Source organism: Gekko japonicus, unplaced genomic scaffold, assembly GCF_001447785.1.
Source record: "Gekko japonicus isolate JY-2015 unplaced genomic scaffold, Gekko_japonicus_V1.1 scaffold718, whole genome shotgun sequence".
Lineage (NCBI taxonomy): Eukaryota > Metazoa > Chordata > Lepidosauria > Squamata > Gekkonidae > Gekko > Gekko japonicus.
The window spans coordinates 259,417-282,546 of NW_015161425.1; the positions used below are offsets into that span (position 1 = coordinate 259,417).

The following is a 23,130-nucleotide window of genomic DNA, read 5'->3' on the forward strand; positions in this document are numbered from 1 at the left end:
AGTCGGGCGGCCGCTGGCGGGAGCCGCGGTTGCCCGGGCCAAGATTGGGGGGGCAAGGCGGGCGACGGAAGGCCGATGCCTCCGTTGCCCGTCCCTCTACAGAATCCACCCCCAAAACCTCCAGGTATTTCCCTCCTTAGAGCTGGCAACCCTACATTCCCCTCAGTGCCTGTTGGTAGGCATCTAAGCTTGGTCCTGTCACCTACTTTGGCCTTTGGGAGAAAACACATTGGGGCCAGTCCTGATAGGGTTGCCAACTCCAGATGGGAAATTCCTGGAGACTTGAGGGATGGAGCCTGAAGAGGGTGAGGTTTGAGGAGGGGTGGGACCTCAGACAGGTACACTGCCATAGACTCCACCCTCCAAACCAGTCAGTCCCACATAGGGAACCATTGTTGCCAATCTCCAGGTGAGGGCTGGAGAGCACTCAGTATTACAACTGTTCTGCAAAAGGGAGGGCAGAAGTCAGCTGAAGTCAAAGGGGCAGATAATGGTAGGTTGATGGCTAGCTGGGAAGGAGATGGGGTTGCCAACTACATCCTGACAAATTCCTGGGGATTTGAGGGGTGGAGCCTGGAGAGGGTGGGGTTTGCAGAGGGGTGGGACCTCAGACAGGTAGAATGCCATAGACTCCACCCTCCAAACCAGCCATTTTGTCCTGGGTAACAATTGCTGCCAATCTCCAGGTGAGGGCTACAGATCACTCACAATTACAACTGCTCTTCAGGTAGCAGAGATCAGTTCCTCTGGAGAAAACAGTGAGATGTGTGTGTGTGTGTATCTATAGATATATAGCTGTGGATATGTGGGTGCATATGTATGTAGGACTGTAGGACCACAATACATTACGCAACATTTTGTTGCGGGTCTCCTCTTGTTATATATAAGGAGAGATTCTCAACATGGCCACATTTGTGGATACTTAAATCTGGAGACTGGGGTCATGAACAGACAACACAGATCTTTTTTACAAACCTAAAAATGCCCCAGGTTTGCTGAAAAATATGAAATCTTTTAAAAAATGCCCGCAAATAAAAGAAGCAGCACCTGCGGATTTAAGATATGGATGCCTCATCTTGTCAATATATGAAATAATATATATAGCTGGAGATGGGGAGCAGATAAAAAGGTAGGTTGGTTGGTGGGTGGGGAGGAGAGGAAGAAGCAGGGAAAGGAGAATGGGGGGGGCAAAGGAAGGAAAGATGAAATAGCATGCAGAGGGAATAAAGGGGGAAATTAAGCCCCCCTTGCAAGTCCTTGCAGGCCCCCTTCTGGGCAACTAGACATGTTGGTGGCCACTGTTCAATTTGGTCATAGTTTTCCTGCCCCCAGAGTGTAGTGGGAGACCTGGCCTCCCTAAGTGGTTTGGTAGCGTCTGGAACTACATATTCCTGCAACCATGACCACTATTTCCCCTCTGAAAAGCAAACTTGAGACATAAGAAGAAGCATGGAGAAAGGGTACTTGACTCTTCCCCCACCTGCCAGTTTTCCTCTACAATTCCACACCTAGTGTTTGATCCTACCAGCTTTTCTACTGACAAAGGAGGAACCAGGGGCTTTTTTGAACCAATAAAAAGGTTACGCCAGGGATTATGAAATGCACAGGAGTAAAAGCCACATGGGATGGGGATTGCAGTGAGGAGTAGAATCAGGTGAGATCCAGTGGAAAACTGAAAGGATCCAACCCCAGCCCCTTTTGCCAACTAAAGTGTTAGACTTGCTCTTCCCTTACAAACATTCCAATGGATCTGGAATCTGAGTGGTATTCTGGGGGGGGGGGGTTTATGAAAATAGGAAAAGAGTGGGAAAGGTTTACTCTCCCTGCAAACCATTTGTCTTCTGAAAAATGCCTTTTTTTTGGGGGGGGGGGAAACTAAAATGGCTCTTCACAAAAAAGAACCCATGCCAAGGGTTTCAGGAGCAATTAGAATGTGTGTTTCTGGCCTAACTTAGCTGCTGGCAGAGAAATTAGGATAGTAGGTGAAAGAGATAAACCTTACCTTCTCGTCTTTGAAGCATCAGCTTAAGTTTATTTCCTCTTGTAACACCTAAATGAATCAAGCAAATACATTAGATTTTTAAAAGATTGAAAACGTTTAAGTAGCTACTGCTTCCTTAATAAGGAACGTGACTGTATATGCAAGGGGAACCTGTAGGGAACACCGGATGCCTGGAGGCAAGTTAAGGTTCCTTTCTCCGCCTCTTGGAGGGGGGAATACCCCCCCCCCCCCAGCCTGTGCACACACACCTCTTACATACAAAACAAGCATTAGTAAAATCCTTCCACTTCTCTTTAATCTGACACATACACCCTAACTTGCAGATGTTGGCTGTTTGAATTTGCTCTGTTGTTCAATTTGCTCTGTTGTTCAGTTGTTTCTCACTGAATGTTTATTGCATTTTTGATGCATTTTTAAATACTCTGCCAAGCTGCTTTGAACTCCAGAAGAGCAGCCTGTCAATATTTAGATAGCTAGATAAACTGTTGGCTTTGCTGTTCTGCTGCTTCCTTTGCCCACCATCATTTCCAGCATGCCGTGGGTCAAAAGCAGAATGACACCGGCTTTAACAGAGTTGTGTGAAGGGAGGCTGATGAATGGAATTCAGGGCCAGGGGCTGCATCTTCACAGGTAGCTTTACAGCTTTTAACAGTAAACGTGTGAGTTGACCACTAAGTACCGGATATATGTTAGTTATGAACTAGAATATGTATTCGTCTCTCTCTCTCTCCCTCTGTATGTACCAAAATGCAGATTTAGAATGGCTTTGTTTTCAGACAGCTTTCTGCATCTAAAGATGCCAGGCAAAAACTTCACTGAATTATGTTTTTTTTCACTGGTAACATCTTGAGCTGGGGGCTGCGGTGGCTCAAGTGGTTAAGACGCTGAACTGCAGGCTGTGGACGGTCAGTAGTTCAGCAGTTCGAGACCCGAGTGCCGCAAGATGGAGTGAGCTCCCATCTCTGGTCCCAGCTCCTGCCAACCTAGCAGTTCGAAAGCAAGAAATTGCAAGTAGATAAATAGGTACCACTTCGGTGGGAAGGTAACAGCGTTCCGTGCGCCTTGGTGTCTAGTCATGCCAGCCACATGACCATGGAAATGTCTCTGGGACAGTGCTGGCTCTTTGGCTTGGAAATGGAGATGAGCACCGCATTCCTAGAGTCGCATTCGACTGGCTTTCCAACAAGGGAAACCTTTACCTTTACTAACATCTTGAGCTGGGCAGAGGTTCAGTTGTGCATTGCTACATATTATGCTATTAAAGACATAGGTACCCTGGCTATTATGCTATTAAAGACACAATACACCCTTCTTCCTTGCCTTCCAGCTTCAAAAATATTACAGTATACACATATATGTGCCTGGAGCCATTTATATTAACTTATCACTAATTTCACACAAGAAGCATGGGAGGTGAGACAGACAACATGGATGGGCCAAGATCTCTTAACTGCAAATAAAAGACTAAATAAACAAGCATTTGCTAGAGAAATTGTGGGGAGGGGTGATAGCAGGCTGTTCCTTCTCCCCCCTCTCCAGGAGTGTCCAGTGCCTTGACAATTGTATGACAGGCAGATATTCCACCAGTGCAGCCTTTCCCACCACTGCAAGTCCACACTGGGGAATGTCCTGAATTTTGATCTGATGGTGAAACCATTGAAGGCATTGCCAGAAAAAGGTTGGGAGAGGGATTTGATTGACAGTGTTTGAAATGGCATTAACAAGGGTGAGAAGCAGAGATTGGTCAAGTCTTTCTTTTTTCCTGGCAAGCTTGTCTTGTGCCTGAGTGGCAAGCAAAAATCCAGCAGGTAAAGCTCTTATTCCCTATCACTGCATCTCCATGGTGGGGGAAAGTGTTGCCACTGGACAAATTCCTTTGAAAAGCACAGAAGTCTTTCTCCAAAATTTGCTTTCATCCAGTGCATTTCATCCAGTGCCTATAGGATCCAGGTGGACAGCCCTGTTAGTATGTACTCTAGCAACAGAACAAAGTTTGAGTCCAGTGGCACCTTTAAGACCAACAAAGCGTTATTCATGTTATGAGCTTTCCGAAAGGACAGATTCTCACCATTAAGGCTACATCAATCTCCAATTCTGACATATTTATTTCCTTGCTAGGTTTTCCCCCAGGAGTTAAACCCAAACAGATGATAGCCTTATAAATAAGCTTGTTATTCTGTATGCTAATTTACTGCTCATCCTCTAGCTATATGGACTGGCCATTTCTATTTCATTGTGTCTGAAAAAGTGCACTTGCAGACGGAACTTCCTACCTTGGCTGCAGTCACACACGCTAAATAATCCACTTTCAGTGCACTTTCCAACTGTATTTTTACCGTGTGAACTGGCAAAATCCAGTTGGAAAGTGCATTAAAAGTGTGCGTGACCGCAACCCTTGAATAAACCTGTGTCAGTCTTAAAGGTGCCACTGGACTCGAACTTTGTCCTGTAGGATCCAAACCACCCACGGGTCCGCCCCTTCTCCGCCTAAGTGCACCTTGAAGGAATCCTGGCGGGGTCAAGGGCGGGCAGATTGTCGGGGGGGGGGCGGCACACAAGCCCCCCTCTCCCTCCTCCTCCTTGCAGGCAGCCGCTCTGCTCTCCCCACGCGCGGGGCTCCCTCCCCCCCTTCCCCCAACTCACCGGGGCTGGAGGCGACCACCAGGACAAGGAGCAGGGCTGCCAAGGAGAGGGCCCCCCGGCCGGACACGCAGAAGAGCGGCGGCATCTCGGCGAGGGCGTCGCTGGCGAGTGGCGAGCGCAGGACCTGGGAGAGGGCGAAAGGGAGGAGAAGGAGGGGGCTGCAGCCGGAGAGAGAGGGCGGGAGCGCGGTCTGGACGCCGCGCAGCGGGCCCGCCAGTTTCCCGCCCTGCCTGGCGGCCGCCGCCGCCGCAGTGTTGCTGGTGTACGCCGGCCAGGCCGAACGTGCTTTGCTCCGGCAACTGCGAGCAGGTAGGGCTCCTCTCCCCAGAGAGGGAGGCGCGTTAGTTGGTTGCAGCAAACAAATAAAGAGGCGCTTGTGGCCGTCGGGAGGGAGGGTCCCCTAGCAGCATCGGAAGAAGTGGGCGCTAATCCAGGAAGGTCTGTGCTGGAGTGAAGTTTTGGGAGTCTTTAAAGTGTCCTGTTTACACCGCCGCCCCCCTCCCCGGATTTGCAGAATGGCTTCCAGGTGGATGCTCAGTGGAAACGATCCTCTCCCAGGCAAGACTTGCCCTGGGAGCTACTCCTCACTGGGGGACTTCATGTAACCAAGTGAACTGCCAGGCATGCTTGACCAGTCCGGTGGATGGCACAAAATTGTAGCACATGAAACTTGTTCTTATAATAAAGGGCTCCCCAACCATATCCAGCTTTTTCTTTTTCTGGAAACTAGGTAGTGGGCCACCGCTTAGGATTGCCAGTTTCTAACATAAGAAGAGCCCTGCTGGAGTAGACCAGTGAAGGTCCATCTAGTCCAGCATCCTGTCTCACAGAGTGGCCAACAACAGAGTGGCCAGCAACAGGGCAGAGAGGCCGAGGCCTTCACCTGATGTTGCCTCCTGACTCTGGGATTCAGCAGGTTAGTGCCTCTGAGTGTGGAGGTTCCCCTCCCTCACGGTGGCTAATAGCCATTGATAGACTTATCCTCCGTGAAGCTATCTAATCCCTTTTCAAAGCTGTTTATTCCTGTGGCCATCACTACATCTGCTGGCAGCGAATTCCATGTTTTAATCACTGTCTCTGTAAAGAAGTATTTCCTTTTCTCTGTCCTGAATCTACTGTGCTCACGGTGGCTAATAGCCATTGATAGACTTATCCTCCGTGAATCTATCTAATCCCTTTTCAAAGCTGTTTATTCCTATGGCCATCACTACATCTGCTGGCAGCGAATTCCATGTTTTAATCACTGTCTCTGTAAAGAAGTATTTCCTTTTCTCTGTCCTGAATCTACTGTGCATCAGATTAGTTGGATGACCTCGAGTTCTAGTCTTTTAGAAGAGGGAGAAAAATTTCTCTTTGATAACTCTGTTCACCTCGTATGTCTGCTTTGATACCAATCACAAAATGCTGGAAAGTTCCAAAAACGCTGAGAGGTTTCAAGCCAGAAGTGACATCATGTTGTTGGCACAACTCTGATTTTCCCATCCATTTTCTTCCTGACACTCCCCTCAGCACCAGTGGGCAGAAGAAGAGTTGATTTTTATACCCCGCTTTTTGCTACCTTATTGAGTCTCAAAGCAGTTTACAGTCTCCTTCCTTTCTTCTCCCCACAAGAGCCCCCTTGTGAGGTGGGTGGAGCTGAGAGAGTTCTGAGAGAACGGTGACTGGCCCAAGGTCACCCAGCAAGCTTCATATGGAGGAGTTCTCCAGATTAAAAGCCCACCACTCTTAACCGCTGTACCACACTGCTCTCTGACTTACTGCCCACCACATGGGGCAGAGAGCAGGAGGACACCTGGTATACCTAGATAGCTTAATAAAAGAGTGGATGGAGTTGTCGTTCCAGAAAGGGAAATTCTTGTGTGCCTGGAGTGAAATTTGATGAAGAAAACCTACAAATGCAGACTTGGGTCAGATACGCAGGAGCTCTGCAGTCCTTCGGGAACAGAGAGTGCAGTTATGGACTCCTGCTGTCAGTAAACAAACCGTAAATGGTGGTCTGGGCTCACCCTCATGTTGGATAATCATATCCAGCAGAGATATGAGGCAGAATGAACTCTTCCATTAGAGAAATTTGTTTTACTGGAAATAGTCTTAAAGAATCAGTGGTCTTACCAAGGATTATTTCTTTTCACCAACATTTGGGCAAGCTGTTTTCTCACCATCTCACATTCTGACCTAAAACCAACTTTACCAGACCACATACTAACATCCTAAGCATTACCAGCATGATGGATGATGCCTTGAGCCAGACAGGAGAAAAAGAAGTAAGCAACTCTCTAGGAAATTACAGTAATAATTTGTACTACGTTTATTAACACTCCAAGCAAGTTGGAGACTCATAAGAAAGCAGACACTAACACATTCTGTTCTCCTTAGGAACTCTTCCAAAAATTAAACAGAAATCCAGCCCATTCAGCATGCCAAGCTGTGTCTTCTAAAAGCCTGGTTTTTAAAAAGTCAATATATATTCACCTGTCAAAATTAGTTGTAAGAGCTTTCTCAAAGCCGCTAATTATCTGTTCCACAAGAGACTTCTTTAGTTATTCAATGCTGCAGTAAATAGCCACTTCATAACACTCTCACAGTACTACGCACACAGTTTTATCTTCAGCATTGTATGGTTTCAAGAGCCATAGTTCAGTTTTTAAAGCATATTTTTTTGTATCCAGGAAACACCAGCATCAATCCCGATCCTTTTCAATTTACAAAAGCGCATGTGGGTAGAGCTCGAAAATACCTTTTATAAGAGACTTTAGAGAATAGCCAGCTGAGTAGACCAGTTATCCCCAAAGGAGTGTAGCAACCAGTGTATTTTCTGACACCCACTTTCTTCTTCCCCAAAGCAAAACTCCAATCCTGGTTTTCACCTGCCTCCTTGGTGCAGGAGATGCTATAGAAGAGGCCACAAGGAATCACTTTTATGTCTGCACAGAGCACCCATTCAGAAACTGCTGCCTCCGTCATAGGAGGGTTTTTGGGTTAGAACCTCCAAACATTTTGTGACTGGCCCTGCCCATATGGCAGCCATTTTGTGGTGACACCTAGTACCTGTTCTCAAAATTCCATGAGTGCCATCAGCACAGCAAGGTTGGGGATCCCTGGTATAGACAATACTGAAATAGATCAGTGATCTCGCCCTCATTCAGGATTTATTTTTTGCAATAAATTGTGCTTGTTTGTGTGTAAAAGAAAGACCGTGAATTAATTCCTTCTGAGCATGCTGGATTTTTATTATGAAGCAGTTTCATGTCTTTGGTGGACTGAATGCTTTAGTAGACTGTTAGCTGTTAGGGATAAGGGAACAATGTTTCTTGCCCTCCTGATAAAGAGAGAGAGATTTCATTGGCAATAAATAAACGCAGCAACTGCTCTAACACTAGCAACTTAAGGTATAATCATGTGACTTATCCTCAGTTACTTAGGACATGGCCCTTATCACTAGCCCTGTAGCCAGAAAATTTTGGCTGGTGGGGCAGGAGCCGGGGTGTGGGGGCAGAGGAATGGGGAACTTAATTAGATTACCCAACAGTGTGTGGGGTGGGGGAAGTGAAGGAGAGAGAGAGAGAGAAGGCATGACTTCTCTTTCTGTATGCCAATAAAGGTTATTGGAACTGGAATTTGACTTCTCTCCCTCCTTTCCCTGCTGCTGCGGGAGCAAGGTGTACCGGGAGTGGGGGGTCTGGCATCCTCCCGGGGTGGGGCAGGGCTCATCAATGGTGGGGCTCTGCCCCCAAATGCCCCAGTGTGACAACTGCTTATCACCCCCACATAGATTGAGTTGAGGAACCATGGCAAAACTCACATGGAGGGTTGATTGAATCCCTATCAGGCCAGGGCTCGGCAACTACATAATGGCTGGCTACTAAGCTGGTTGCTGAAATCAGAAGGCTATCATGCGGTCAGCCCATCCAGCCCCTGCAGTTTCTGAGTTGGCCATCAGGGATTTGCCTGTCTTTTTCTGTACAGTCTCTAGCTAGATCCATCTGAGAACCTGTTTCACAGGAGCGTCTATTGCACTGTTGAGGCATAAGAGGAGGAATCATACATGTCCTATTTTTTTAAAAAAATTAATATTTCAAAAGACATGAACAATAAAGCTTGAGTCAGTCGTACAAATCACTACGGTCAAGTAAAGAATGAAAGCAGTATAACATGGGGACATGGAATGACACCCACCCATGACCCACTTAAACAATCAACTCCCCTTGTTCCACCTTTTCCAAAAATAAGGACGATCTACCCAAGGAACTATACAATTCCCTCTCACTCCGAGAAGCGTCGAAATAAACAGTACATTTTTCCAACATGAAATAGTCCCAGACAACGGAAAGCCAGGAGGCAGCCGTGGGCGGGTTAGTGCTCTTCCAAAATCGGGCTATAGATGATTCGGCAGCTGTGAGCAGAACGTTAATTAACTCTCTTTTCATTACAGGAGGTTCATCTAATGACCAGTGGCCAAGAAGGAGCAACGCCGGGTCTAAAGCTAAGTCCACTCCTGTTATCGTATAAATGAGGCATACTATTCTGTACAGTTGGATGTGCCAATAGCTGTACATGTATAGTGCCTGGTTTATTTCTGGCTACTCAGAATCTATATACCATGTCCTACAAGTACTGTGGGGGCAGGATCATACCTTTAGTTTTAAATTAAATTAAATATTTAGATTCCTTAAGTTATTTTCATGTAATGTTTATACACTTTAATAACTGCTGATCAAGCTGTTGCACAACTCCGTGGCTCTCACTATATTGCTGCAGTTAGCTCAGTCTTTCCATCTTGACCTGGTAAATTTTAAGAGACAGGATAGGGCTATAAGTAGCATTGTCAGTCTCCAGGTAGGGCCTGGAGATCTCCCGCTATTACCGCTGACCTCCAGACGACAGAGATCAGTTCCCCGGGAGAAAATGGCTGCTTTGGAGGGTGGACTGTGTGGCATTGGACCCTGGTAAGATCCCTCCGCACCACAAACCTCACTCTCCCCAAACTCCACCCCCAAAATCCCCAGGTATTTTCCAACCCAGAGCTGGTAGCCCTAGCTATGAGGCACCCCTTTATCAGGTCCTTCCTGTCACTGCAGTCCTGCTCCAACAACCTCCTCCCTGAGGTTTGACTAGGAATCTGTACCCCTGTGGCTCATTTTCCTGGTATATCCCCCAAAGAGCGTTACGCTCTAGTGACCAAAATCTGCTGGTGATCCCTGGCCTAAAGAGCGTTTGGCTATCCTCAACCAGGACCAGGACCTTTTCGGCCCTGGCTCCAGCCTGGTGGAACACTTTTCCGGGAGAGATCAGGGCCCTGCAGGACTTGTTTCAGTTCCTCAGGGCCTGCAAAACAGAGTTGTTCTGCTGGGCGTATGGTTGAGGGCAGCGACAGGCTCTGTCTTGACAGTTTCCGTCTCAGACTGGCCTGCTCCTTTTCTCCCTCTCTCTCCTTTCCCCTCCCCCTTTCCTTCTCATCAGACAACTATACCTTACCCCTCCCCTGAGATTTTACGCCATCTTTTAGCTGTACAGTGGGATATATTTATTTATTATGTGTTTTATTGTATTTATTGTAATTATGTATTAGTCTTAGGAACGGAATGTTTTTACAAATGACGTTACCTGCTCTAAGCCTGGTTTCCAGGGAGAGCAGGTTATAAAGTCAACAAATAATAAATAAAATAATAATAAATAATTAAGGAAGACGCCTCCACCACCGCCGTTGCCATGCCCTGCTTCACTCTCATATGATTTTTGTATGTGTTCAGGCCCTAGATTTGAATAAAAGCATGTTCAGCCGGACCTTGCACTCTGCATGCAGAAACAAGGGGCTGGATTGTCAAAGAGAAACAAGAGTTTTACTACTCAAAATAGCTTCAGAGTGTGGCCATGTTGGTCTGCAATGAGAGCCAGTTTGGTGTAGTGGTTAAGTGCGCGGACTCTAATCTGGGAGAACCGGGTTTGATTCCCCACTCCTCCACTTGCACCTGGCTGGATGACCTTGGGCAAGCCGTAGTTCTGATTAGAGCTGTTCTTGAAAAAGAGCAGTTTCTGTCAAGAGCTCTCTCAGCCCCACCTACCTCACAGGGTGTCTGTGGTGGGGAGGGGAAGGGAAAGGAGTTTGTAAGCCGCTCTGAGACTCCTTTGGGCAGTGAAGGGCGGGGTATAAATCCAATCTCTTCTCTTCTTCTTCTTCTCTGTAATAGAAGAGCTAGATTTGAGTTCAGTCGCATCTCCATTCCTACTTCTGTCTGACAAAGGGATCTTTGACTCTCAAAAGCTTATGCCCTGAAAATCTTGTTGGTCTCTAAGGTATTCATAATCAGTTAGGGTTGGGAAATATCTGGAGATTCTGGGGCTGGATCCTGAGGAGGGCGGGGCTTGGGGAGGGGGAGGGACTTGGATGGGGTGTCATGCCACAGAGTCTACCTTCCAAAGTGGCCATTTTCTCCATATGAACTGATCATTGCCACCTGGAAATCAGTTATAATCCCAGGAGAGCTCCAGCCACCACCTGGAAGTTGGCATGCCTACAATCAAGATTTTATTGGGGTTTTTTTTTTGTCTTTTTCATATGTGTGCGCATGCCTGTATGTGCACCTGGAAGTCATGGCGACCTCTGGTGACCAATGTTCCCTCTAAGCTGTGAGCAAAAATTCTATTTTGTGAGCTGCTGGCATTAAAGTTGTGAGCGAGCGATTTGGCTGCTGTATAAATTAGCTTGCTCTGGAGCCATCCTTCCTGAGCTAAGACAAAAATGTGTTGGCCAGAGGCTAAAAAACTGTGAGCTAACTCACACTAGCTCAGAGGGAGCACTGCTGATGACTGACCCCTGCTGGGGGCCTGGAGGATATTCAGAGAGGTAGCTGAATAAGGCCAGCCCACACCTCCTGACTGCTGGTATTCCAAGGAGGTCTCCCCATCCAAGTATTTGCCAGAGTCAGCCCTGCTTAGCTTCTAAAATCTGACAAGATCAGGCTTAACCTAGGCTATCCAGGTCAGGGCCAATCAGGATTTTTTAAAAAGGTACAAAATTTGGTACAGAGAATAAACTGTACAAAACTCTAATTTCTGTAAACTACTCTAATTTCTGAGATTAAATCAAATAATAAATCTAAATTTGGCGAGAAGTTCAGTAAGAACTGTTTAAGTTTTATAATATATTCTGATTAAGACGTGTTTGATGACTACAAAGAGAAAGAATTTCTACTTGCTTAGTACAAACATCCAGCAGTAAGCTGTCATTGATTTCTTTTAATGAGTTTTCCTATATTACTCAAATTGAATTGCCCCCAGTAACAGGTCACCTGTTAAATGCAACTTGGCATTTCAAACTGGTTTTTAAAGTTAGTTCCAAGAAAACTACAGGAGTTATGATTTTTCTCTTCAGACAACAAGAGGATTAAAGCCATCAGTCAAATCCTCCCTAAGTATTTTGACTTTCACATTGTTGTATGAAGAATCTAGCTGTTGCTGATGCATAGTAGAAGAAAAAGAGTATCTGAATAAGATGTTTACATCTATGGCTTTTCTTTCATAATGTTTCAGGTGTCAGTCAACCTTGAACTGTTTCACCAGTGTGAACAGGAGAAGTGCTATAAGAAAGCAGAGTGGGAAGGAAGATGATGGGGAAGTGTTTTGTACTGGGAAAGAAAACCAAGTCCAATTCAAAGTGCTGGTTATGACCTTTAAAGCTGTTCATGATCTAGGCTCCATATATCTAAAGGACTGCCTCCCACCGATATGTCCTCATGAAACAATTATGACCTTCAGGCTGCCACCCACTGAATGTTCCCCCACTTAAGGGGTGGGGGGGAGACCTGGCATCAACCAGAGCCCTTTCCCTTTCCATTCAAGCCCCCACTGTGTGGAATAGGCTCCTTGAGGAGGTGAGAGGAACACATTCAGGAGGCATTGCAAAGACATTTCATTTACCAGGGCTTTCAATGTAATATAATAAACTCCAGGTATCTTTTTTGGGCGGGAGGGAATATCTGGGGCTTTACACTGTTAATTTTAAGTTGTAATGTTTTAACTGGTACGTAAACCACCTTGAGCCCAAGGGAGTCAAAATATAAATATTAAATATGTAAATAATAAATGCCCCCGTCCTTCTAGTAACAGCAGCAGCAGCAAGGAAAATATACTGAGTTCACATTTCAAGTTTCCCCATCATTTGGTAGACTTCTCTGTACTCTTTAATAATTGCTGATGATTGGATGCTTCACTATGGTTACCTGATAGCCAGGCAGGTTAGTATTGTATAGTATGGTTTGGCAGTTTGTTGGGCTGTGACTGGGAAGACCAAGATTCAAATATCCACAGGGCCCAAAGCTTGCTGGCTGACCTGAGACCTGTTCTTTCATTTTTAAAAACAGTTGAAATTTCATGATAAGCTCTGTATCTGAGTAAGATACACAATCTAACATTAACATCATAAAGCAGCCATAGGATCAAATGCTAAAACATAGACCATTAATTCTAAATGTACAGAACATTTTGGCACCAGAAGGATTGTGTTTTAGAACAAAGAATATGTAATTTTTAAATTTCTTTAAAATTCCAAACTTTGGGTTGGATCCAGCACTGTTGTGCAAATGGAAATGCAAGAAAAAGACTACAGTAGCTGCTTGTGCTAAGTCCAGCTTTGTATCCCCACTTGGGTTTATGCTTGTGCAAGATCCTGAGCTTCCAGTTTCTGGGCACTGTAATATATAGGGAAGAAAAACACTAGGTTTGTCACAATATCTTGAGCAAGCAGAAATGTGCTAAGTCTGTTTATGTTTCTGCTTGTGCATTGCTGGATCTATATTGTAGTATATAGTCAAAGGAACAGTAAACTGAATTATGCTGAAAAACTGATTAATTAATCAAAGAGTGTTGACTAATCGGTGTCTTCACTTGGTGTAACATTGATTTGTTTATCCTATAGTACGAGCTGTTCCTGAAACCTACTATTTCTGAGATTTTTTTGTTATTTTTGAGGTTGTGGCAGAAACGTAGACTGTAAGTAATGGATCTGAACCCTTGGAAGTGAGGATTATGATGCATTCCAAGGATCAATTGATGTAATAATTCTATGCAAAGTTATACCTAAATTCAGTTGTCTCTATCAACTATGCAACATTAACCCTTGACTATTCATGGTGTCTAGGTATTTAAAAGAATCAAGAGAAGTTTTGAACAACCATTTAGTATTTTGCATGATCAAAATGCTTGTACAAGAGGCAGCTGTTCCAGGTGTCCATATCTCAGTTCTGGATGCAAATGATTGCCTTTGCTTACTCATACAGGTTGAGGTAAGCCATTTGTTATGAATACATTTGTTTCCCAACCCCTACATAGGAGGACCCTTCATTGCCCAAAACCTGTTCTTGGGTTTTGGTTTTGTTTTCATTTATGCTTCCTCTTCATTGCCATAAACAATTCTTATAAAAGCAATGAATCACGAAAACGCTAGTAAAACCACCACTCTTTTAAATAACACCAATATTCTGTTAAGAATTCAAGAAATGCCACAAAATGGGTCAAATCTCAGATGTTTGAAGTTTTAACCCAGGGTTATTTAGCCTGTAAGGTAGTGCTTTGCTCATCAGTCTTACTTGGCAGGGGAATTCATACAGAAAAGGAACTTCAGGTAGGCTGAAAATGCAGGGGGTTGGATCAGAATGGGTCATTTTGATGTCACTACCTGAACTTAGTGACATAGTAGTATTATCGTTCATTACATTTTTCCTGGCTTTTGCTTTGATAGTAGTGGGGATTTTTTTCTCCGCTTCTGGTTTTAGCACTGAAGTGGGAGAGAGAGGAACTCGTATAAAGACTCACACTCTAATTATCCATGCTAACATTCACTGGTACTACAGACTTGGACCAAGCAACCACGTTGCTCTTAGGATGCATTGTGATCTGATGACTGGAAGCCTCGACTTAATGAAGCATTTGTCAAGCTGAGTCCAATACCCAAAGCAAGCAAGGACGGGACTAGAGTAATTGTTTGGAAAATGATAGCTTTGCCTACGCTAAGCACTTCCAATTTTGTTCCTAGCCTGTCTCTGCAGATGCATAAGTGAGTGCCACACAGAAGACAGACCTGCGGGGTAGTTTTATTTTGCTAGACAAAGAATCAGCACCAGTAATAACTATATGATGATGGTGACGATGCAAAGAGAACTGCAAAATGAAGAGCGTGCCCCTTTTGAGCTGAATGCTTTTGAAGAAGTATCTTCTGCTGCTGATTAGCACATATTTTCATGTCAAATGTGTGACAGCACGTGTGACGTGCGGTGTAATTTTCGACGGGTAATCACTTGTAAATTGAGGGAAATAGAATAGAACGCTCAAAAGCCTTTATTTGACTGAAGGGAAAATCAGGCAAGTACAAAGCACTCATTCTCTGCAGTGAACGTTGCACTAATGTAGAGTGAAACTGTGCATCCCAAGAGGCTATTATATGAGCAATCTGGACAGACTTAACATATTGGACACTGAAATTTCCACTAGGAAGACACGTCCTTACTTAAAACATTTTTTAAAATCCCCCAATCATTACTACTTAATGTGGCTGGGGGAAACTTTCTTTGGTACTTATGACTTAGTTTTAATTCAGTTTATGGCATATTGAATTTTTTTAAAAAAAATTCACTAGAGGTCGTAAAATAAGGAAATAACCTAGTGTACTCTGGGCTTGAACAAAACAAAATTAAGCACTTTTAACATACCACTAGTTCTAGTGCGAGAGACTTAGCCAAGTTGAAATCAACAGGTTTTAAAAGTGTTTAACTGTAGCTGGATTACGTACTCTGATTCTTATGGAACTGGAATTTACTGTTCTAACGATATGTTTTTAGAACCAAATACTAGTTCAGTTGAATCTACAAAACAGGATATCTAGGTTTAATCAGTATATTTTCTATGCAGACGTTGTCTTTGACCTTGAGCACTTGCTTTTGCGTCTGATGTGCATTCTTGTTTTTCTCCAGGTTAAGCCAAGTAGATTTCCCCCCCACACTAATTAGCCTGAGATTAAAGTTGTGTGGGGTGATGGCTGCGTGTCCATCATTCACCAATAATTCATCATTCACCTCAGCTCCATGTTGAAACCCTGAACAACAATGGAATGAATGGGCAGTTGACACGACAACAAAAATAATATTTTTACCACCATTGCATATGCTCAAAGCCAGTCACCACAGCTGTTCTGAATGATGAAGGACATATTATCTTCTGGCCCTCATGTAGTAGTAGAACTCTCAATGGCCTGCTTTGAGGATAAAATCCCTTCTATCTTTTTCCAGCTTGGACTTTACCTACAAAATCAATTATTTCAGTCGTCACCTCAGGCTGAGAGAGAAATCTTACAAGTGTGAGGCTGACTGCCTGAATTCTTGGACCTTGCCTTTCCTAACTTATTAGACAGCCAGAGTAATAGTTATCAGATGGATGGATGTAAAAAATTCTGAATTAATAAAAGGCATAATTTCAACTGTTTTAAAGAGGCAGCTGCAAGCCCATTTCTGGGGAAAGCCCCTTGACCCTTCTGCCATTTTAGCTGCAGGCACTTCCTGATAATAGCCAGATCCTACAGTCAAATCTTAAGATTTCTGAATGTTAACAATTTATTTCAATTCAGATAAATAGTAATGATGATCAGGGCATTTTTGTTTGGGTTATAATTAGCTAATCTCTATGTACCTACATTTTAGGAATGGTTCTTTTCTGTTCTCTCCTGCACACAGTCCCGTAGCTAAGGACTTTTTAAGGAGGGAGCCTGGGGGGGCGCCTGCTAAGCTAATCAAAGGCTCAAGGGCAAGGGCTGCAGCAGCCACAGCCTCTGGGTCCAGCTCCCCCCCCCCAAGGAGCCCCAGTGCCTCTTCTGGCGGCACAGCACCAGGGACAGCTTCTGAAATCACTGCCCTTGTCCTCCCTGCCAACAGGCTGACAGGGAATCAGGGGGAGTTGGGGTAGGGGAGCCGAGGCTCAGGAAGGGGGGCCATAAAAACTGCTAGGGGGCCGGGCCCCGCGTTAGCTACGGGCCTGCCTGCACACTAACATTTCCGCCTGTGTATAAATATAGAGAGTTTGTTTTTATCGTGATGTGTGCCCTGACTTGGATGGCCCAGGCTAGCCTGATCTTGTCAGATCTCAGATGCAAAGCAGGGCCAGCCCGGTCTAGTATTTGGCTGGGAGACCTCCAAGGAATACCAGGGTCCTGACATGGAGGCAGTCAGTGGCAAACCTACCTCTGAATGTCTCTTGCCTTGAAAGTCCTACAGGGGTCCCTGCCACACGGCAGGGAAAAGGACGGTTGAACTGCAGCTAATCTGAGCCACATCACAGTTGAGACACCGCGGCGGGATCTCACGGATCCCCTGAGCCGCGGCGCCATCGCTCCCCGGCACGATCAGATGCCAGGGAGAATGCGACGGTGGGAAGGGGAGCCTGGCGAACTGCGCATGCTCACACATGCGCAGTTCGGCCAGGAGCCGGGGATGCGCTGGCGCAAGGACGCGCCGGCGATCCCACGGCCGCACTTGCCGCGGCCCAATCGAAAGAACCACCCAGGTAGCTGGTTGTTTTTTGGTGCGCTGTATGGGCGGGATGGGCCGGATCGGAGACGGTAGCATGACGTTCCCCAGATGTTGCTGTGGGATCGCGCCCGTTTGCTCCGGCCCCGATCCGTCCTCCCGGCCCAAACGGCTCGTATGAACAGGGCCAGGGTTACTCTAAGTCAGCTGTGACTCGAGGGCCAAAAACAAAAATCATTATGAGTAGAAATGGCTTAAGAGAGACAACCATTTCTGCCCATTTCTGACTTGGCAGTTCCTGAACTTCTTGTTATGGCATTTAACTGTGCTTTTAAAAGATTTCCATTCTTCGTGATGATCTCATTGAAACAGCCAGCTCAGTTTCACATAGCATAATGAAACTATTCTATTGAGGTATCTTCTTTAATGGTAAGGCCCCCTGACTCTTTTACACATTGTGAACTCTCATATGCACTTTAAAAGTTCACAAACCTACACTGTTCTGTTCAGGTATCAGAAGCTCACATCATCTACCCACACACATATTTCTAAAAGGCATATTTATTTTACTTACTGAAATATCTAGGGCAGGGCAAAATGCACTTTAAAAGTTAAACTCTGCCTTCTTACTAGCTTTAAAAAGGAGTGGAAAGAAACCTCCATATTAGAGGAAACCGAAACATAGAGCTGGAAGGGACCTCAGGAGTCATCTAGTCCAACCACCTGCACAACACAAGAAATCCACAACTACCCCCTTTCTCCTCCCCAAAAAGTCTCTTCAACTTGCCTTGCTATGCAATTCATTGACCAACACTGAAGACACAGTCCTGGCCATGATCGACCTTGGCTCTGATCCAGAAATTTTAATTTTTTTATATTGTGCCTTATGCTGAATACAGCCACTAGAGAACCTCATCTAACCCAAAATAAATTAGTATCTGGCTTTAAATATCTCCTGAATGAAGAAGCTGCATGATTATGGAGCAGCCAGACACCACAGGTATGCTTGGTCCAGATAAATCCATCAAGGTCCATCAAGCACATGGAGATCAGTCATGAAACCCAGAGCAGTCTTTTCTCCTATGAAAAGGCCATGTCTCCAGTCCATTCTACATCATGGAGTATAATCATGCATGTCCGACTTGCCTTTTATATAGCTAAATTCTGCCCCGCCTCTCATTATCTGGCAAAACATCTTGTCACAGGTGGGTAAGAGTGGAAGGCTATATATTATCTGCTTCTAGTATGTGTGTTGGCAGGGGGGAGACACAGCTGTGCTGACAGAGGCCATCCTCTTCTGGGGGGGGTACGGCACTCCAGGTGCTAAGAAGTTGGTCATCAGAATACAATGGAGGGGGGACGAGGACACTATCATGGCTGAATAGGAGGCTGCTTTTGTTTCTCCACACTATTGGGATGATTGTTAATGCTAATGTATGTCTCTTCAACTGGCCCAGTTAGTTTTTTTGAGGTTACTATTGTCTGTCGGGGTGGTTTTTTCCCTCCCTCACTATGTTAAATCCTGCTTAAAAAAAACAGGAGTATGATCTGTAGAATTCAGTCTCTGCCAGAGCTATTTTTTCAAGGACATTACGTTTATCCTTCAGCCTCAAGCTGCTAATGTAATCATCTTAACCCCCCATCCCTTTGTTAAAACAGAAGACAAAACAGTATTTTTAAAGAACTCTTTAAGTGTTTGTTAAAATTCTGCTTCTTCCCAGGAGTGCTAACTCTGTGAAGAATTCTAACCCACAGGTTTCAATGCTAAGGTTGACTGAATACTTAGCTTAAAATAAAACAGTGTTAAAAGAGATAATTTAACCACATGCAAAACATCTGTGCTGTCTAGTTCTGCTTTTTCTTCATATTTTTTTCACCGTTACTTTTAATTTGACTTTCAGAGCGGAATCATATTGGGCTAGAAGACCAAATTTCATAGAGTCTAGCAAACTCTGTCATATTACTGTGCATTAGTTAATATATAGAGCATCCAATGAGTTTTCACCTAAAGAAGTATAAGGTGGGGGGGAATAGTAAGGCCATGCAGAACCATAAAGAAGGATGTTTGGAAAAACCAGAATGCAATCTAGTAAGTACATTTTATGTGAAAAGATCTTTTACATTCTCAGATGCAAACAAGTGAATCTTAATGCTTCACTGCTCATCATTGCTTACCCCTTCTATATCCGATAGTATACAGAAACAGAAAAGAACTTATTTAAGGTTATTAGTGAGAAGTTCAACCACATGGCAGTTTAATGCGACAAGCAAAATACTTCATTGTTCAGAAATGCACACATGCATAAATCTATATTGCAACGTGATAAATCAATGATTTTATCCATTTTAAAATCCATTTTCTATCCAACTACACATTCTGAAATCCTAGTCTATGCAGATAGAGTTGATACCTTTTTAACCTTATTTCACAGAGCTCTGTAACCACAATGGATCATATTTTAAAGACCAGAGGCTTTACAACACCTTTGAATGACAGAAGTGCAAAGAAGTACAATATACCCAATGTGGAATTGCCATTCATTTCAGTTACGCACATGCAAGAAAAGTTCTTGGTCGATTATGCCTACGAACATATTAAAGAATGCATAAAAAGGCATCACTCAACATAAGTGAAACAATATGACTCTATTCATGCTGTGATCTAGATCTGCAATTCACAGAATTGAAGGAATTTACTGTTTTTTTCCTACTTTTCATCTGTTACACATGGAAAAAGGTTTAATTTTGCAGCAACAGAATCCTCAAGTCAGTTATCACAATCTGATCTCCGTTTAACAGCTAAAATAATTTAGGAATAAATCCCTGCAACTGGAGGGAGGAGTGCGGCTCTACTAAATTACTAACATGCCCAGTGAGTTGAAAGAAGCATCTTGCACAAGCTACATTACCCTGAGCAAACAAATAATATTACAGTACACCAATCTGTGACATTTATACTGAATCCCCGCATCCTGCTTCTGCTCTCCTAATGTAATAGTAGCAAATTACGTTCGATCTTATTAAAATAGAATAGTTGATAAAAAATAGTTTCATATTCTTATAGTAAACACTTTAAAAAAAATTTTACCTTTCAGATAATCTGCTTCCTGTCTTCACGTCTGGCCAAAAGAAATTAGATTCCCCGCCCGTTACAGAAACAAGTTGGTCTTTATTTAAGCACACCTTGAGTTTTGAAAGAAGTAACTAAGCAGTACAGGAAAAATTTATTACAGCTTTTTGGAACCACAGGGACAAATATATGAAGTACACATTGATTCTATTCCTCAGGAATCTCTCCTTTTGCAGAAAAACTTGCCCTAAGTGCTCTAAAGATGAATTTGGAGGAATCACGTTTCAGCTCAATCAGTAGGGAAGGAAGATGATTGCAAGCAAATGTGTAGTTGTGTTCTCATCTTAAAGGAATTTGTGCATGTTGTGTGTGCGAGAGAGAGAGAGAATAATGAGCATGGGGGGGTTTATGTTTCTTAATTTCTTTCAGATGACAGAGAGAAGCATATTTTGGCACACCATGGCGGTATTCTTGTGACTACTTGGCCTTGTTATAAATAAAGAACTTTACTCCTTCTGGATATTACCGAAGAGCAGTGAATGATATACTGGGATATTTTTAGCAGCCTAGACAAAAATAGGGTTGCCAGTTTTTCATTCAGGGAAAAAAACCACTCAAGAACATCTGAATCTAATCTTGGTAAAGCCTGACAAGTTATGGAAAAGAGTTAGTGTATAATTTGATAGGCCTTGTGAGGGTGAATCCTGGTGGTAGGTTCAGAGATGGGGGTTACAAAAGAAAGAAAACTGGGACCAGCTCTGATACTGTAGCTGTTCAGAATGGACCCTGCTGTTGGTTACTTGCCAAAAAGTGAATTTACTGCTTGGATCAGTTAAAAAATTAATCTAGTTAATTAATCTAGTTATCAAGCCAGTTGTTATAAACTGCAAGCCACATGACTTCTGTCTATTGGGTCCTAAACATGGATATTTAATTCCCCCCCCCTTTAAATCTGAAAGATTAAAAAATACACATTTAAGTTTTTTGTAAATTATTATGAGCCAACAAATATTAAATTGAATTTATTATAAGGGCCAATGTGGTATATTACTGTAGGAACAGAATCAGCTTTTCAGCCCAGCAGCACCAAATAATCAGCCCATGATAGACCCTCAGACATAAACTTGATTGACAGTCAGTTGGACCAATTATGAAGCATTAAAAAGAGTTATCCTCCCATGTGGAGCTTGAGGAATCAGAGGGAAGTCAAGGCAGGGTAATCCTTTTCCAGTGTAGAAGGGCCTTCTGTTTTCATGCCCCCTCCCCCGCCCCTTCCTAAACAATCCCTGGAGTAGGCTGTGTATTCACACTTCCCTCATACCACTGTGGGAATAACCCTTGCAGCAGAGGTTAGTGCAGGCTTATAGGGACTTTAACCTGTAAAGCTTTTACGATATTTAATCTCTGTTCTTTTGGGGAAGTCAAAGGAAAAGATAATTTCTTTAAAGCTGCCTTAAAATAGAAATATATCCATCATTAGGTTTCTTCTTTCAATTCAATTATGTTTTGTAAAGCATTTTTTTTCCTTTTAAAAAGAGGGGGAGAGAGAAATTTATCATCAAAGGAGAATGTGAGCAAAGTATGATTGATGATTAGCACCAAACCCACAAAATCCTGTGCTTTGTCGTGTTTTGTTGGATAGTACATGTATTCATTTGGCCAAACCTTTACTTTTTCATTTTTGTTGCTGGCTATTTTGTCCACAAATAAGCTCTATAGTTGTCGAAGGCTTCCACGGCCGGAGTTCATTAGTTGCTGTAGATTTTCCGGGTTGTGTGGCCGTGGTCTTGGCATTCTACAATGCCAAGACCACGGTCACACAACCTGGAAAATCTACAGCAACTAAAGCTCTATAGTCATTACACTCTGCAAGTGATTGAGCTAGTTAATGAAGGGGGGAGACATTCTTCCCGTTTTCTTGGCCTCTGCATCTCTGTTGGCTGCTCCCTTTGCCTCCTTGGGTTCTTGTTTACACAAGACTACTTTACAGCTTCTGTACGAATAAGTTAAAAACAGGAGATATGTGTCCAGCTCCTAAACTTATATAAGCACACCGATCTATGAATGCCCTCTTTGTGTAGTACACAGGAGAGGACAACTTAGTCAGGGGTCAGACAGGAACCAGATTATAGTTATGGAGAGTAGCTGTGTTGGACTGCAGTCGGACAGCCGGATTCTGAGCCAATAGAGCTTTAGGGACCAACAAGGTTTTCCGACGATGAGCTTTTGAGAGCCGACGTTCCCTTCATCAGATTATAGTTCTTTCAAAAACATGTCACTGATAGGATAAGACCACTGTTGCTTGTAGACCCTTGTTTTACCTCACCTCTATCAAATTCTTCCTGTGAGATCCCTGCAAAAGTCTTTTCACTTAATGCTATGGGGAAAGTGGGGCTGGGGCTGACAGAGCTACAAATGCAGACAGCCCTGTTTGTATATTATACAAATGATCTGCTAGTCATCACAGTCAAATCCATTCGTTGTGCATTGTCTACCAACTCTTTCTCTCTGCAGATAAGTGCCACAGAAGTGGGGAAGAAGCAGTCGAATGACCTTCTTACTCAGCGTCGCGTATCTCCTTAGTATAGATGATTTTAAAGGGGGATTAGACAGATGACTGGAGGAGAGGTCCGCCAATGGCTACTAGCCCTGCTGACTAAAGGGAACCACAAGATTCAGAGGCAGTGAACTTCTACTAGGAAGCAACATCAGGGGGAGGCCTTGGTCTCTTTGCCCTGTTGTTGGATCCTGTGGAAACTAATTATAGACTAGATGGAACACTGGTCTGATCTTATGTTCTTATTCAGGCCACCAGAGAATGGTCCTCTCTCCTTGACCCTCCTGCTTGACAGCACTGCAAAGCACATTAGAGAGAAATGTGCAAACTGTGATGTCCCTCTTTTTAC

The 23,130-nt window shown here is 43.9% G+C and overlaps 1 protein-coding gene across 2 annotated transcripts in view; it reads right to left on the reverse strand.

Moving 5' to 3' along the window:
• Positions 1 to 20,470, reverse strand: part of LOC107125150 (chromosome unknown open reading frame, human C2orf40) — a 26,277-nt gene extending 5,807 nt beyond the window's left edge. Inside the window, exons 1-3 of one of the 2 annotated variants that reach the window (XM_015428607.1) lie at positions 20,243 to 20,470; positions 4,646 to 4,769; positions 2,003 to 2,050 (exon numbers count right to left, since the gene is read on the reverse strand). In XM_015428607.1, coding sequence (XP_015284093.1) covers positions 2,003 to 2,050; positions 4,646 to 4,730 — 133 coding nt within the window. In that variant the 5' untranslated portion in view covers positions 4,731 to 4,769; positions 20,243 to 20,470. Of the gene's footprint in view, positions 1 to 2,002; positions 2,051 to 4,645; positions 4,871 to 20,242 lie in introns of those variants that run through there. The other variant, XM_015428613.1, reaches the window with a different exon arrangement.
• Between the last annotated feature and the right edge of the window lie 2,660 nt (positions 20,471 to 23,130).